The sequence below is a fragment of the Pygocentrus nattereri genome, chromosome 6 (assembly GCF_015220715.1).
Source record: "Pygocentrus nattereri isolate fPygNat1 chromosome 6, fPygNat1.pri, whole genome shotgun sequence".
Lineage (NCBI taxonomy): Eukaryota > Metazoa > Chordata > Actinopteri > Characiformes > Serrasalmidae > Pygocentrus > Pygocentrus nattereri.
In genome coordinates, this window is record NC_051216.1 from 14,581,397 (window position 1) to 14,597,764 (window position 16,368).

Genomic DNA, 16,368 nt, shown 5'->3' on the forward strand with positions numbered 1-16,368 from the left:
GTGGTCATCTTTCAGCAGGGAAGGATAGCTCATTTGTTTGAAGCCAAGCTGTACAGCAGTCTATAGTCTTACAGTCAAATCAAAGACAAAGTTAAGGAAAAGTTCAGTTGGAATAACAGGAGCCAGTGCTGTGGTGTTGTGTTGTGGGGGGCGAGGCGAAGGGGGGTGGGGTTATAAGGCTTGTTGTGTAATGAATTAGACCCGCTCTAAAGGCTCTGGAGTGCAGCGCTCTATGAATACTAATACGCTGAACTTGAGCGTGAGTGCGAGTTTGGCACTTTGAGGACTCTCCCTATTCTCCATTCTCCTGTGGGCTGTTTCAAGGCGCCCCGCTCACTGAGCACCACCACAGCGAAAAGTTCACAAGAAAGTTTTCAAAGTTGGCAAAACGCGAGGAAAAGGGAGAAAAGTGGGCTGATCGACGGCAGCGAGAGTTTAAAGGCCCGTCTCGTCCGCGCATTAGTCCGCGCTGTGGTTCGCTGTTGACACAACAACGAGGCGTTTTGAGAGAAAAGGCGCATCCTCCTCCGGCGAGGCCGAGATCGGCTCAACTTTGTTTTGCGCGTTGGATTTTGCAGAATTTAAAGGGGAAACGCCACAAGTTGTAGTCGTGTTTGCAGAGAGGGTTTTAACCACATACGCAAATAAGCAAAGCAGCAACTGTATTTGGAGTGTTTTACCTTTTCATTATTATTCTTTTTTATTTATTTATTTATTTTATCTGCCTTTAGCACAAACTTTAAAGGGGGGCTCCACCAAATTATCAAAAGTTCTGCATAATAAAAAGGTTAACGTGTAAACAAAGGCATTAGGTGTCAAATGCTCCTTTTTAGTCAGAATTGTGTGGTGATGATAGGAACCAGACGTCTGAGGAGTTTAATGCCTCTAAAAGCTCCCTCACAGAAAGTTATGACGTCTGCACGACACACACACACACACACACACACACACACACATACATATATATATATATATATATATATATATAGCAGTTTTATGATAAAATTATGTGATAAAGTGTACTTTAAAATTTAAAATGTACTTTAATACGACTATAGTTTTACAAATACTGTTTCCCAGTATGAATATGAATATGAATATGAATGTGAACATTTACTGTCTCACTTCCTGAGCGGACCCTCCCCGATCAGGCGTTGCCGCTTTAAGACTCGGGGTGCCTTGAAACCGCCGAGTTCCATGTTTGTATCTTGAAATTGAGAGCTGAGCTGAACTCCATGTTGTAACAAAGTTTATCATCAAGCCGCGAAACTTTTCATTTTTAGCTGCACTGCGTTCCTTTCGCTCCGTTACAGTAATGAGAGTGTAGGGTCACCTCCGTTCCGGCGTGAGCGCGCATTATGCACGTAACTGGCCTGGCCTGGACTGCTGGAAGTAACTAGGAGGAGTAACTTTAGTGCAGTGTTGAAGTTTAAGCGCAGCGAGCTCTGTTAGCAGGAAAACGCGGCTTTAACGTTTCTGGACCCTTGTGCGGATCTCATGGACCTCCCGTCCTCGTCGATCATCACGCAAGTGAGCAGGGACGAAGAGGCGAGCGCTCCTCTGCGGGAGAAAGGTGAGCTGAGCCGAATGGGCTTTGGGAAGACGAGGCTCAAGACGGTTTCTTATTGGCCAGCGTCTTGGTCGAATTTGCCCGTTCCACCTTAAATGGTGCAGCAGTTGTATTCTGGCGCCTGAGGCAACTGCAACAGAATGCGACTGCTGTACCATTTAAGGTGGAACGGGCAAATTCGACCGCGAAGCTGGCGAATAGGAAAGCAACTTCAGCTTCGTTTGGGAAAGGAGGCAGAACATGTGAGAGAGTCTCACTCGCTCTCTCGCTCGGCTCCATCAAAACCCAGCTTGGGTCCAGCTTTGTGCCCAGTTCTGTCAGGCATGTGTTTAATAAAAGAAAACCAAACTCTTCCAGACCAGGACTGCTTATTAAGAAGGATTAACGTGCTCTTCAGCAGTTGTGGTCATATATTGCATCAGAGTGACCTAAACTAGTTGTTGGTTTGTTGGAGAACTTTGTAAAGTTGATGTTTGGTGGGAGGAATCCTGATCCAGATTACTGTTTGGGAGACCTGAAGAAGAAGAAGAGCATTGGTCTGTTTAATAAATCAATCATAGAGCAATGATGAGACTCTTGGTGAGCAGTTATTTAGCTGTTATGAAGTTTCTGGCTTGGCCTTTCCCTCTGAACTCTCTTGTTTGAACTTCTATTATCCGAAGCTGCATTTTCCCCATAAAACATCACTTTCGAGGTCTGTGATTGGTCATTTTCACCATAACTATAAAGATCAAATGACAAAAAAATCAGCCTAAAAGCTCTAAAGTTTCTTTAAGCCTGAGCTGGTTTGGCTTGACAGTAGGCCTCACTGTCACCCCATTCAGGGCCGGTTTCCTGGACGTGGATTAAGCCCATTCTGCGACTGAATTGTAATGTCAGCGGTGATTCACCCTTGAAAATCCTCTTTATTGTAGGTTTAGGTCTAGTATTAGTGCCCCGCTCCAGACTCCAACAGCAGTGTGGTACTAAAGAAGGACCTGTGGTTTGGTCAGCACTGATAAAATGTGTGTTCAGACCGATTGTTTACTGCAGGTCAAAGGCTGTGTATCATGTGATGTACTGTCATTTTTTTGCATCACGATGTCTAGGTTACAGGCTTCTTTGGTGCAAGCATTGCAGTTTTTCTGTTTTCCACATTTTGTTATATACCTCAAAATTCACCCTGATCACATCATCTGTGCTGATGTGGTGTAAATGGGGGATTCTTCTTATCTGACCATATCTGCTCAAGGTTGGCGTCTGTGATGTAAACAAAGTGCTGGAATGCTTTAAACTGCTTTAAACATCCCCTGGTAAATAGTTAACTGTTTCCTACTCTTTTTTATTTCAGTGTGGCGATGTTTGTGAACAGCTCATTTGCAAAAAGTCTGTGCAAAAGTCTTAAGTTGTTGCAAGAGAAGAGTACCTGTTGAATGCCATCAGACAGGTTCTGTCATAGCAGTGGTACATTTGGTTTTTGGATTATTACACATTTATTATGTAGTTATTGTTCATAACACATGAAGATTAATATAAGCTACTTTTTTAGTGACCTTGGCCTCAGTACTACATCCTATATAAACACATTTGGTTCATAGCCTATTTTTGTTCTTGATAAAGTCACATTGAAATCTTCTTGCTGAACTATTTCCTTCACATTATAGTAGAGCTTAACCCCTTATTCCCCAGGCCCCGCATTCCATTATTTAGTCTGTTGTGTGTGTGTGTGTGTGTGTGTGTGTGTGTATATATATATATATATATATATATATATATATATATATATATATATATATATATATAACATTAGGGTTGGGAATCTCTTGGCACCTCATGATTTGATTACGATTCAGAGGGCTACGATGTGATTATCATCTTGATGCATCATTTTTTCTATACAGGATCTCTTTTTTTCTCACTGTGTGACGACTTGGTACTTTTAAAGCAAGGTATTTGTAATGATCTTTAATGAATTTATTTCCAATATCTTTTATTAATAAAACAAATAGAAGTGATGTGGTAAGTGAACCGGAAGACTCTCATTTACTGCTTTTGTTTGGCGTGCATGAGCTGCTGCCATCATCTGTGATAAAATGCTCAGTTACAGTGAAATAAGGTCCTGTGATAACTGTCAAACACTAAAAAGTTGTGAAGCTGAAGTCGCTTCTCTTTCGAATTTTCCCATTCCACCTTAAATGGTGCCGCATTTACATTCGGCTCCTCAGTCAGAATTTAAGGTGGAACAGAAAAATTCTAACAAGAAGCTGGAGAATAAGAAGCGACTTTCACCTCGTAAAACAGCCGAACGTTGAGAGACATTTTACAATAAGCTGCTTTACTTCTGAGGAAAGGTTTTCGGGCGGAGACGGGAGGAAAGCGGCTATAGCTGAACTAACTAAAGCTTAAAGCAGAGCAAAGCAAGTCTGCGTTTTCATTCATATTTATTTTACCTATACTAGGACATTAGCACACACTGAGACATACTGGACATAAATGTTGTGGCTTCTGAGGTGGTCTGACAAAATGTCTCTTGTAAACATTTGGGTTGTGACTCCTGATCTGACCTGGCTTTAATGCAGAGCTGGTCGGATTTCTCACTCATCCAGTAGTGTTTTTGTTATGTGCTGCCACCGACTGTCTGGGTGCTGCACTCACCTACTTCCAAGTTTCACCCTTTGCGTTCCGTCAACATTACGGTATAAGGTCAAATTTGGAAAATCGATTTTTGACATTTGTGAGTTGATTCAGAATCATTCACGTCCGCATCGCGATGCATCTAAGAATCGATTTTTCCCCACACCCCTAATATATATATATACACACACACACACACACACACACACACACACACATTATTGTCTTAACAAGTTTGCATTGAAGTCCTGGTCGTTCCTGAATAAGCCTTAGTATGTAACAAGCCTGGAAGGTTAACGGGTTAAATGAGTAAATACAGAGCTTGTGAACTGCATTAGTTTGACTAAACCCTGTGCTGGGAGTGTAATACGACAACCCCAGCTAAATAGTAATCAGCACACTCAGCATTTAAGCCTCAAGCTGGAAAAAGTTGAAATTCTAGTTTTCTTGGCCCAAAAAGGGCCTGGAAATTAATGTATAGATAATAACTGCACTTAAATTGAAATCAAGCAGAGGTGTATCAAAACACAGTGATTTCAATCAATATTAGGCCTTCACAGTTATTACATAATCACCTACTTATAACTTATCACATAACTTATTTAATCGCAATTATTTACACAGGCTGCAGTTATTTTCCACAGTTGTTAGATTTCACAGTCAGATTGTGCTGCAACAAGCAAAATGTTGGTTTATTGGTTTGTAACTGTACATAAAGGAAAGCAGTAAATGCGTTCAGAGACTTAATAGGATAAAAAAACGAAGTTGTAACGTCTAATTTGGTGCTGTAAGGTTTCAAGGGCAACAATGAGTAATGGTTGTTTATTTGTTAGCTGTGTAGCTAATTCTGTTCTTTTTTTTTTTTAGTTTATAATTTCACTCCATTGAACGTGTAGCTGAACTCTACACATGTTTCTCTGCAACTCTAGACAAGTAAGGCTATTTGGCCAATTCAGGCTTGTATTTGTAATAGTTACAAACAATAAAAGACAATTAAATGATTAATCACAATTATTTATATGAGTATTAATGAACGGTCAGCTAGAATTTGATGGTCATGACAGCCCTAATCAATATGACACAGTGGCCTCTAGATACAATGCGTTTTTTCAACACAGCAACAATATGGAGCAGCTGAATATGTGCCCTGTGTTCATATATTAATAGTATTAATTAGTATTAATATAGTATTAATATAGTATTTTGAGCGTCGAACATGTCTTGATGTCGTTATACTCCACACAGATATTTTTAGCTCAGGTGAACAGAAGTTCTTTTATAACTGTACTTGGGTGATAGTGTACGTTTAGCCAAATGATTATCATCTGTAGAGTTATTGTTATAAGCAGTATCATTGTGAGCCAAATTCAGTTGGAGTACCGCATGTGAGGATTACAGAGCCTTATCCTATAGCCCACTTTTTCCCCTGATGGCAACATAATTACCATATAATTACCAACTGAGCTAGTTATTAATGGCACCTAATAATTTATAGTGATAACTGTATTCTACACAAATGCCACGTAACAAGGTTCTCTGCATGCAAACAGTTGGAAAATATTAAAAATATTGCCAAACAGGACTGTTGACACTTCTTCTTATCTATTTCATTTGCATATTGCCCAGCAGTCTGACTGACAGTCTGTGTTATAATCTTTCCAGGTACATTAAAGTATGTATATGTGGTTAGAAGGTGATATTCTGCTTGAATGGCCTATAATTAAGTGCACTTTTTTCGATTGTGTATGTAACCATAAGTTAGAATGATTATACAAAAGGAAAGGCTAAATAAAGCAACAGATAAACAATCCCATGGCACATAAAAGAGAATGAAAGAATGGTAGTTTGTATAATATATAATAATATGTATTCAGATTATCATGATATTTGGAAATATCAGTTATTGGTACACAGCCCATTTCAAAACACTGTAAACTGTGATTTTTCTGTACTGTATTGTAATTGTTAGACCCTTAATAGTAAGCAGTGGCTGCCACTGTTGGGACTTTGTCAGTTTCGTTCTGATTGGCTGTCTGCACACACACTTTCACACAGGTTTTATCAGTCCAGCAGGAAACACACTTTTCCAAGCAGTTGCCTGCTCTGTGCACCATGGCAGTGTGAGCTTTGCAGAGATGTGTATGCTTGTAATCATTGGATTGATAAAGTTTGGAAGGTACTCTGCTTCACATTGTTAAAAGTTATTCAGCAGTTTCCTTTAAAGCCCTTAAGTGAGATATCGATGCGTTTTTCACAGGTATGATTTTGCTGTAGCCCCACTGTAGCTCCTATGCAGCACACAAGAGCACAGCCTGTGGTTGGTTTTGTTGTATTATTTCGCAAATGGGTCCTTCCTGTCAAAGTAGGTTGTTCTCGGCTACAGTAAGCAATTAAAAACACCAGACTCTCTGACGAAAGCCAGAAGATCAACTTTGCGAGACTGTGAAGAACTGCTTAAACAGGTTAGTTGATGAAAAGCAAAAGTACCAAACTAGAATCTTCAGTCCTGTTTGGTAAAGCTCTTTAGATCAGAGTCCTTCTAGGACTTGAGTTAGGTTTTCGTCTACTGCCTGCAGAATCTGCAGTTTAGTCTGTGTAAGAGAATGAGCCAGATGAATAAATATTGAATGTAAATATGGTCATTTATGCTAAGTGTGTTATCTTTGCGAGTATAAACCAGTGTTCTCTGCAGTTTTGCCTGTTTTTCTTTTGATTTAAAGCTACTAAAGAGGTGCGGCACCGAAGGTTCTCAGAGCAGCTGTTTGCAGAGGAGTGTAAGTACAGTGTGGTTGACTGAATGACAGAGCTTATGTTTTGCAGTGGTGGTCTGCGGGGAGTTCCTCTCTGGTTCAGCTTTGCTCTAGAGAGCAGCATGGCACACAGAGCTCCCGGCTTGTTGTTCTGACCACTGTGTTTTTGATAGCACTCCTTGTTCTCTGCTAGCATGCAGATTTGCTGTGGACTGACTGCAAGGTCATTGGTTTCCTGATGGAATTAGCATGTTTTAATAATTCTCAGTTCACATCTTTCTCGTAAAAGTTGCTTGAGTGCTTTTACTCTCTCTGCATTCAGTGAGCAGAACCTGTGCGTCTTTTACAAGAATCGTTAGTGTGGAATTCCACAGGTTTTTCAGAATTTCGTTCAGAGTGATTGGTGTGAAATACTTCATTATAGAGAAACTTGCTCTGATTTCTGTACAGTGGTGGTAGGAAGCAGGGATTACAGGGATCATTTATTTAGTATCCAAAATGACAAGTAAACCTAGATGTGTCAAGGTTGCCTCTGTAATGTTGGGAATGGTAAATTTACAGTAAATCAACAACAACTAAAAAAAATCTTTGGAGACTGTTTTTGCTGTATGTACTTGTACATATATGTTAAAAATACATTTTAGGCCAAAATCTTATCTCGGAACTACCATAGACCAATGTGTCAGTCATCAGGCAGCATATTCATGTCAATTTAATGGCATAACTTTCTGTGATGTACCTTTTAGAGGCATTAAACACTTCCAACGTGTAGTTACCATCACCGTCACTGTGAACAATTCTGAGTTTTTCTAGAAGGGTGAATTTCATATCAGACTCCGAATGACCTTTTTCACATCTTTGTGGTTAATTTAAGCAGAAATGTAGAAAAAACTGTGGATTTTTCCCATTTATGCTTTGTTAAGGCTTTTTCTTTGTTTTCCTGAGCTGAACTGAAGCAGCCACTTAATTAAGCATTACATGCTGTTAATTTCCACATCTTGTGATTTGCTTAGGAACAGTGATGAGCGCTTTTGTCACTTGAATGCTATTTTTTGCCTGTAATACGTCACTGTGCCGCAAACCTGTGCCTGCATTAGCTCACTTAGCAGGAAACAGATCATTTAAAAGAAATTTACATACCTGCTGAAACAATGCTGTTCTTTTTCTTGGCTGCCCGGGTGAATGAAGGAGACTGTTCCATGAGTGCATTGCGTTACACATACAGGCAGAGATTCAGAGCATTCAGAGGATTCAGACATATAACTGCTATATATTTTAGTGTCCCTCTTGGAGAAGGTCACTTACCAGTTTATCTGTCGTTCACAGCAAAAAAAAAAATGTTTATGTTTTGCATAATTTGAAAACTACCCCTGTTACCCTTTGCATGGTGTTAAAATTTCATGGTGAACAGACCGATAGAAATTGTCCAGAATTACTGGAAAATATTGAAAAAAAAACTTTAATTTTAGTTACATTAAATTTAAATACATAAAATTAGTTTCATTAATTTTCATTGCATGCTAATATTTAACATGTTAAAATGACCAAATTGGAGAGATGAGATTTTATTCCAACAGAGACAATATACATATTGCTTATACTTCAGATGTACAGATTTTGCTGTGGAGTCAATTTGTTTATGTGATTAATTAGGCCCTTATAAAAGTTGCTCCTCCAGAAAAAACAAAAAAAAGTTAGTTTTTCTCAAAATTAACATTCATGTTTTTTATTTGATTTTATTCATTTATTTCTTATTCAGTTATACTGTAAGAAAGTGTGTAAAAAAGTACAATACATAAAAACAAAAAGCGTTCATTTGATTAAAATTACTCAAACGTATTCAGTCGAGCAGGAAAAATGAGTCATAAGTGAAGTTTAGAAACGGATGAACTCGTATTGAACAGTCTGAAGATTCTCCACAAGGTGTCACTATTAACACCGTTAGTAGTTACTGTGTGCAAAACTGAAGGAGAGGAAACTGTTATAAAACCACGCCAACAGAATCTCACAAATGCATGTTTTGTTGGTCTCTTTCAGTTTCATTTTGGGAGTTTATGAAGTCAGAAGGAAGTCTTAATTAAGCACATTTGATGCTGCTAGTGTTGCCTGTTTACTGATATGAGACACATTTACTCATTCAGAGAACCGACACTTCTGCTAGTCTGAAGTACCAGTGATGTTTCACTTCAGTGCTCCTGCATCTAGTTTTAATATCACTAGTTAATTTTCAGTCTGTACAACTCAGTCTGCACAAATGCATTCAGTTAAAAAACAGCGCCAGTTCAAAATATAACAAAAAAAATCATTTCATTGACTTGGATGAGCAACCACTCTTGTTGTCAACTCGTTGTTGAGGATGCTGGATGTCAGAGGCATATACTGTGCCTACTGTAATCACTTTAGAAGGTTTATTTTATGTTAACTTTATTCATTGTCAGCTTAATTTTATCCTTGGCCTTGAAAAGACTAGCTTTAATAGCTATTAGGCCTGTCACAGTCATTACATTTTAGTTACATTACATTACATTTAGTTTATATAAATATGGCTTTTTTGTTCTCTGTGTTATTTATTAAAATACACGCCTAAAATGACAAAACTGACTGATTAGCTATCCGTTTGACTGATTAACAGCTCTAACTACGGACAGAAACACCTCCAGCTTAAAAAAACGCTGCCCTCTAGAGGTCGTAGAGCACCAGGCAGGGGAACTTGTGATGTGTTTTTAAGTAACTGTAACGTGTCTCAAATGTTTTCTAGTATCTTTTATTCACATGTATTTGCTTCAGCCCCAAACCCAGTCTGTTCTGATGTAAACATTTGATTGGGAAAGCTGACAACTGACTGTAGAAAATAATTTAACTCAGCTCAAATAATTGCAAGCCAATTCTCTAATGACTGTCACAAGCCTCTAGATTTTTTTATCCTCATTACATTCTAGTTTTTAATATTTTATCAAAAAGTGCAAACGTAAAATAAACTTATTTTGGTTTGCGGTTTCAGTTTTCAGCCCGCTGCGTCTCGCAATTCTGTTTGAGCTTCAGTTTGGCTGCGATTTTTCATCACTAATTTTAGGTGTCCTGGTCTTCGTCCTGAACTACTCCTGCGTTGCACAGTTCACTGTTTTCTCCTCTACCAGCACACCTAATATCAAGAGTTTAACCTCTTGAATACTTTTCAGTTATCTTAACATGAACCATTCAGTAACTACCATGAATTATTCAGGTACTACTATGTATACTAGCTAATGTATAAATGACGTAGTTACGAAGTGGGGATCTGATGTTTAGCCCTCTGGGTTTCAAGGGGTTTTGAGTGAATGTGTTATGGCAGGAACACCATAAACACTACCATGAAGAACAAGCATTTCCGGATCCCTGGAAACACTGGATTACAGTATTTCTGCATGTCCAAATGATGGGAGAGAAACATGTGCTGTTGATCATTTGAATCAGACTCATCAGAGAAGCTTTTTGAATTCTGGTGTCAATTTAAACTTTACCTTCACTGAGGTAAATTGATTGTGGTGTGGGAAATTGTGTTTTAGTCATTATGTTCGGTTTCATCGTTTACTGACATTAAAAAAACAATCCTTTAAAACCTAAGCGGCTGGCTGATCATGTGTTTATATATATACGTTGATTGGGTTGGATGGATGGTGTAATTAGGTTTCTGGTTGGCTGCAAAGCAATGAATGACTGCAACAACAAAATGAAAAATAATACAGATAAATGGCTGGCGTAGCTCTACATACACGGTGATCTAATGAGTGGGCAGTATGGATGACTGTGGATGTAGTGTAGATCAGACCTGGCATTTCACAGGGATGTATGACACTGTACCACATAGGCATAATGTTGAAAAGCTTAATGTCTCTACTTGAACATGGAATGTGAAGTGTGTAGGTTTCTTGTAAGGTTGTAATGTTATTTATGTTGAACCACTGTATGCTGTGACCGTGAGAGGAGCATGTTTGCTCTTCAGGGGTAACGGGGACTTTAATAATGAATATGTCATGCTACGGTCAGGGTTCCCATTCAACATGTAGGCTATATGTTTCATTTTAAGACAGTTATACCAGAATTGAAAAGCAGCGGTTTCTAATTTGGGGTGATTTACTCCCATAGCTTAACTGTGTTCAGTGCTCAGTATGACTTGGTGTCTGTTTTTCCATACTTCACAGCAGGATTAGTTTTTCCCCCTCTGGCCAATTAGGGTTTCTACTTTTTCCTTACTATTTTCCCTGTGACGGTGTTATTTAGCATCGGTTGATGTGTAGATCTTTACAAAATGGAATGTCATGTCCTCCCTTTTTGAGCCTGTATTATAAATATGTAAGTATAACTCTCAACAAAGACGAGCAAGAAGCTTGATTTAGCAAACTAAAGTACTTTCGTTTACCTTCAACAGCTTTCTGACTGGGCAATCGTTTGCAGCCTGGTTGACCTACCAGGAAATGTGTAAGCAGCACAAAATGATCAGCTAGTATTTCATCTGATGATGGTTATAATTAAAAAGTGTGCATTTTGTGAATATTTATTCATATTTTCTGATTGGCTGTTGTTGCTTTTCTTAGTGTGCTTTACTTAGCGGGGAAAAAATGAGCTCCTCGCCTTTTCTTTAAATACTGTGCCGTTTGCGTGATGCGTCTAGGACGCTCTGTCACTCTGCTTGCTTAGGCAGTGTAAAACTTCTGACCTGTTACCATGAGCAGTGAAATAAAACACTAAATGTTCCACATTTTTTCTCACGTCATGCAGAGGTAGCATGCGTGAAAACGATGATAGAAGTGTTAACACAGCACAGAGGTGAATGTACTGCAGTTGTGCTTGGGAGGACGTTGCTTACTTAGAGAATGCGGCATAATTCAATCATTGAGACGCGAACAAAGTCATTCAGATTTGGTGTGAAATGGTTAACTGTAGAAAAACTCACACGCACACTTCTTCACAGTGGTGCTGTTAGGAACCAGGGGTCATGGTCTCTACAAGGCGATGCAATATAGTCATTTTATTTACTGTCCAAAATGACCAGTGAACATATACATGTAGAGTTCTACCATGTATTAAAGGTAGAATGGTAGTAAATCTAAAAAATTGTTTTCTTTGGGGACTATTTTGCCATGCAGCACCCTGAATGCACCTCTCCGCCAGGAAAGGACAAATAAAAAAAAGTTTCTGGCCAAAATAGCATCTCCAAACGAGCGTAAAACAATGTCTCAGATGTAGTTATATATTCATAACTGTTTCATGTAATAACTTTCTGGGAGATCTCTTAGAGCCTTAAACTCTTATGACGTCTGATTCCTATCACCACCACTGTCACACAGCAGGTTACACCAGAATGGAGAATTTCACATCAAACCACTCTGAAAACATTTGCAAACATCTTAATTCTTTAATTATGCATACATTTTGGAAAATCTATGGGATTCTTGTGTCGTGTATGTAACTTCCTCCCCAACATAAATGCAGTACATGCATATCTGTGATGCTTTGATAAAGAAATGACATGCTGTCCTATAATTGTCCTCATAAAAGTCCTGATAGCTCTGTTCCTTGATGTTACATAAAAGCCTTGTCCTCACCTTTCCCTAAATGTCTGATTCCTCTGTCCCACAGCGTGGTTTGGGCTTATCTCGGAGCTGCATCACTCTTTAACCAGCTTGTCTGTGCTTGCTGGCATGCTCATGAGGAATGTTTGGATTGATAGTATTATCCAAAACACAGCCAGACGTGGTCACGCTCTTTTGCAATTTCATGTGACTTGCATGATTTGCTAACGTTTATGGGAAAAAGTAATTCAAGAAATAGTTACAAGCAGTTGCATGATAAATGCTAATCTGTCTGCGGTAATCTTGTCTGATGTTTAAAAAGCTGCATGTTTTGATAAGAACTGACTGCACACTCATACACACATAAAACACAAACACCCTTTCAGCTGAAGCAGTATCACATAACTCACGTCAGCTCTGGCGTTAATCCTGGAACTGCCCTCCAGGCTGTTGAAGGAAAACCTGTGGAATTCCATGTTACATAAGAGCTGAAGAAAGACGGCCCATTAAATCTGTGCCTTTTTGTTTCCCAGCTACCGGAACTGCGACTAGGCTAAACCCCACCACTGACCCTCTACATCTGGCCACCCGGTCACCCAGAACTCTCGAGGGCTTACATAACCGCGTAATCTCCGCTCTCGGGCCTGCGTTCTGAGTCCAAACACACTTTAGAACTGGATTAGCTGCTTGCACACACTTGTGTTTTAACGTGGACAGGGGGGTGTTACTGAAGACTGTTTTCAGAAGCTAAGCCTGTAGCATGACCTCTCAAAAACTACGCCAAGACATTGTCAAGCACCATACGATACCCTCTGGGCAAAGGATCCAACCACCTGTTCTTCATTTTGTTATTGTGTGGTTATTTTTGGAGAGGCCTGGCCATCGAGTTCACCCTTGGTCGAGTCTCCATGTTTGGGTTTGACTCAGTCAGCCGTGCAGACAGGGCCACATTGCACTGTCCAAATTTCTTGTGATGTTCTGCAGCATTAGTTGTTTTCTGTGCCTGTCGGTAAAAGTGCATCATGCACGCTTGGGCCTGGCATTGTGGCTTTATGTCAGCATGCCGTTCCCAGGCTCGTCTGCTCTGTACCTGCCTTGTTGTGTGAAACGTGATCTGGTAGATGCGGCCCACGCTCTCTCGCCACGCCACAGCCCTTACTTCACTTCCTGTTCCTATTTTGGTTTGGGCAGCAGCGCGCAGCACAGGGTTATGGGCCAGCGATATGGCCGCATTCCAGCCTGAGGGTACGCGAGAGGGGGAGAGAGTGGGTTTAGAGGGGCCCTCAGAGGGATTCTTTAGCACTCCGAGTTCCATCCGAGCCACAGAATGCTTTTTATACTGCACTCTGATTGTCTTGGGTTTCTTTTCTGGCTCTAATCACTCAGAGTGGGAATGGATCTGGCCTAATTTAGCAGGTTGGTGTTTTGTGTACAATGTGTACTCCCAGTTAACTGTTTAAAAAAAAAAAAAAACTTTTGATAATTTTAAAAGAACTACACAAATTACACATAAAAAAGCTAAATAAAAAAACAAATATATTACAGATTATAAATATTTTTTATTTAAATTATAATCATTTAAGTATATAAAATTATAGGGTTATAGTAAATAAAAATATATGGGGTGTTTATACATGCATATATGTGTGTGAGTGTGTGTGTGTGTGTGTGTATATGCAATAATATGCACAATGCAAAGGCTAACTGAAACTTTCAAATTATGTAAATAAAAACAAAACAAAATCGTGTCGCTGTCCAGTTATTTCCCTTTTTCGGTTATTTTTCCGCTTCATTTTCTACATAGAAGCTGCCCTTTACACTGGGTGAAAAGTTCATGATGAATAGCCCAACAGAAATGGTCCAAATTTACTTGGAACAAAATCTCTACATTAACCTACGTTCATACCTTTTGAATATTTTTACAACATCTGCCTACTTTACAGAGCGCAAGCAGAAACTGTGGCTTTTGTGATTACCTGGATAAAAGTCTTTGCGCTGTTCCGCGTCAGCTAAAGCTGCTGTTAGTTAATCATCCATGCGAACTTGGCTTAAAACATAATGTCACCAACGCTGCCACCTCTCTCACTCCCAGCGGATGGCGTGAAACAAGTTGTTAGATTGTAAGAAGGAGATCGTGTGTCACAGTCGTTAAGTCAGACATTTGGTGGCCTCTAGCCGTGAGGACTGCATTAGGAGTGGAAACACTCCCAAAACAGACTCAGATAAGCTACCTTTAACTGCACAGACTGAGCCTGACTGACCTGGGTGATGTGGCACAGCATTCAGGAGAAGCTGCAGCCTCGTTAACAGCATCTACAACACCACAGAATAGAGGATCACAGCATCCCACACCCAGACAAGCAGGACTGCCCAGTCAGATTTAATGCAGTTTAAAACAGACGTGTCCAGTTTAATGGGCATTTTAGTCAAATGTGTAAAAAAACGCTTCCACATGGGATTGTGGATAACATGCAGAATCCAAATTCTTACTGTTGTTTCTACTATTATATGTCTTTGTTACTATTATTACTTACTGTGCTTAGTTGTACCAGTGCCAGTTTATGAGGAGCCTGGCCACTTCCTATTCTCCCCATTATGTCAAAAACAGGACTTCTAATCAGCAGAGGGCTCAATGAATGGGAGTAAATGGAGCTCAATGGCTAAAAACAAAAAGTTACAATAGTTTCTAATCACTCGCCCAGGACGTTTCTTTAATTTTAGAAAGTAGAAGCATGTATTTCACTAAAAAACTACCTATATGTTTAAAATATAAATATATTAATATAAATAATATAATATAAATATAAAAATACCTACCTATATGTTTCCTTTTTTTCTACAGCAAACAGGTTTTGGGCAGCAGAAGGTGGGCATTACTACTAGAGCGTGATGATTGATTGGCGAGCGGAGCAGCTCATTGGCTGATTGCGCTCACTGACGTCATGGACATACATGAGGCGCTGTTTTAATCTCCTATAACTCGAGTTTAAAAGCTCTTAGAAATATAATAGTGGTGTTAAAATGTTTTATGATATTCAGTGTTCAGGAAATGGTTGCTTTTTTTAAGATTAAAATGTTAAAGCATTTCTAAACTATGATTTTGCTCAAATGCTCCATATCAACCGCTCAGGAGCGCCCTCTAGTGTTTGACAAAACCCGGGAGACATTGCAGAGTGATAATTCTCGTCTCTGGTTGTACAACAGACCCAGCCCACACATCCATCGTAGATGCCATTTTATGCTGGGAAAAGCATCAGTCTAAAGCAGGGCTGCACAATAAATTGTATTTTTATTGTTACTGCATTATAAACATCATTAGAGCTGTGATGACAGAACAGATCTAATTACTTTATACATGCAGCGCCAGAGAGACATTATTGCAGTACCAGCACAAACTGTTACAAGCCTGCTTCTCTGCTCTGGGACTGAACTTGCTGTCCCACACAGGAGACGGGAGACTTAAACATTCCACCAAATGGCCAACTACAAATCACACTTTAGAAAACCTTAAAATATCGGCCCAAAACTCAGCTTTCATGAAAATTCAACAGCTGCAGCAAAAGGAAAACACACAGCACACAGCCTAGCTCAGGCAATACTGTTTTTCTACTAGCCAGCTGGGCTACTTAAGCTTACTACCTTACAACCCCCAGAGTTCTACAACATAAGAGTCCTGGACAAATTAAGAACGCATTGCCAAACTGCACTCCAAAAGCAACCACAACATTATAACTAAATACAACCCAGCATGTCTGATGCCACAATATTCAATAACTAAACAAAAAAATGAAAGAATATGTTTGTTATATAAAAATAATGAATATATATATATATTTTGCTTTTATTTGTTTTATTTATTTTGTAGCCTTTATACAAAAAGCAC

General features: G+C 39.3%; 1 protein-coding gene across 1 annotated transcript in view; it reads left to right on the top strand.

The window, feature by feature from the left end:
* The first annotated feature begins 1,190 nt into the window (after positions 1 to 1,190).
* Positions 1,191 to 16,368, top strand: part of ctdsp1 (CTD (carboxy-terminal domain, RNA polymerase II, polypeptide A) small phosphatase 1) — a 30,106-nt gene continuing 14,928 nt past the window's right edge. Inside the window, exon 1 of the mRNA XM_017691536.2 lies at positions 1,191 to 1,573. Within this exon, the coding sequence (XP_017547025.1) occupies positions 1,498 to 1,573 (76 nt within the window). The 5' untranslated portion in view covers positions 1,191 to 1,497. The remainder of the gene's footprint in view (positions 1,574 to 16,368) is intronic.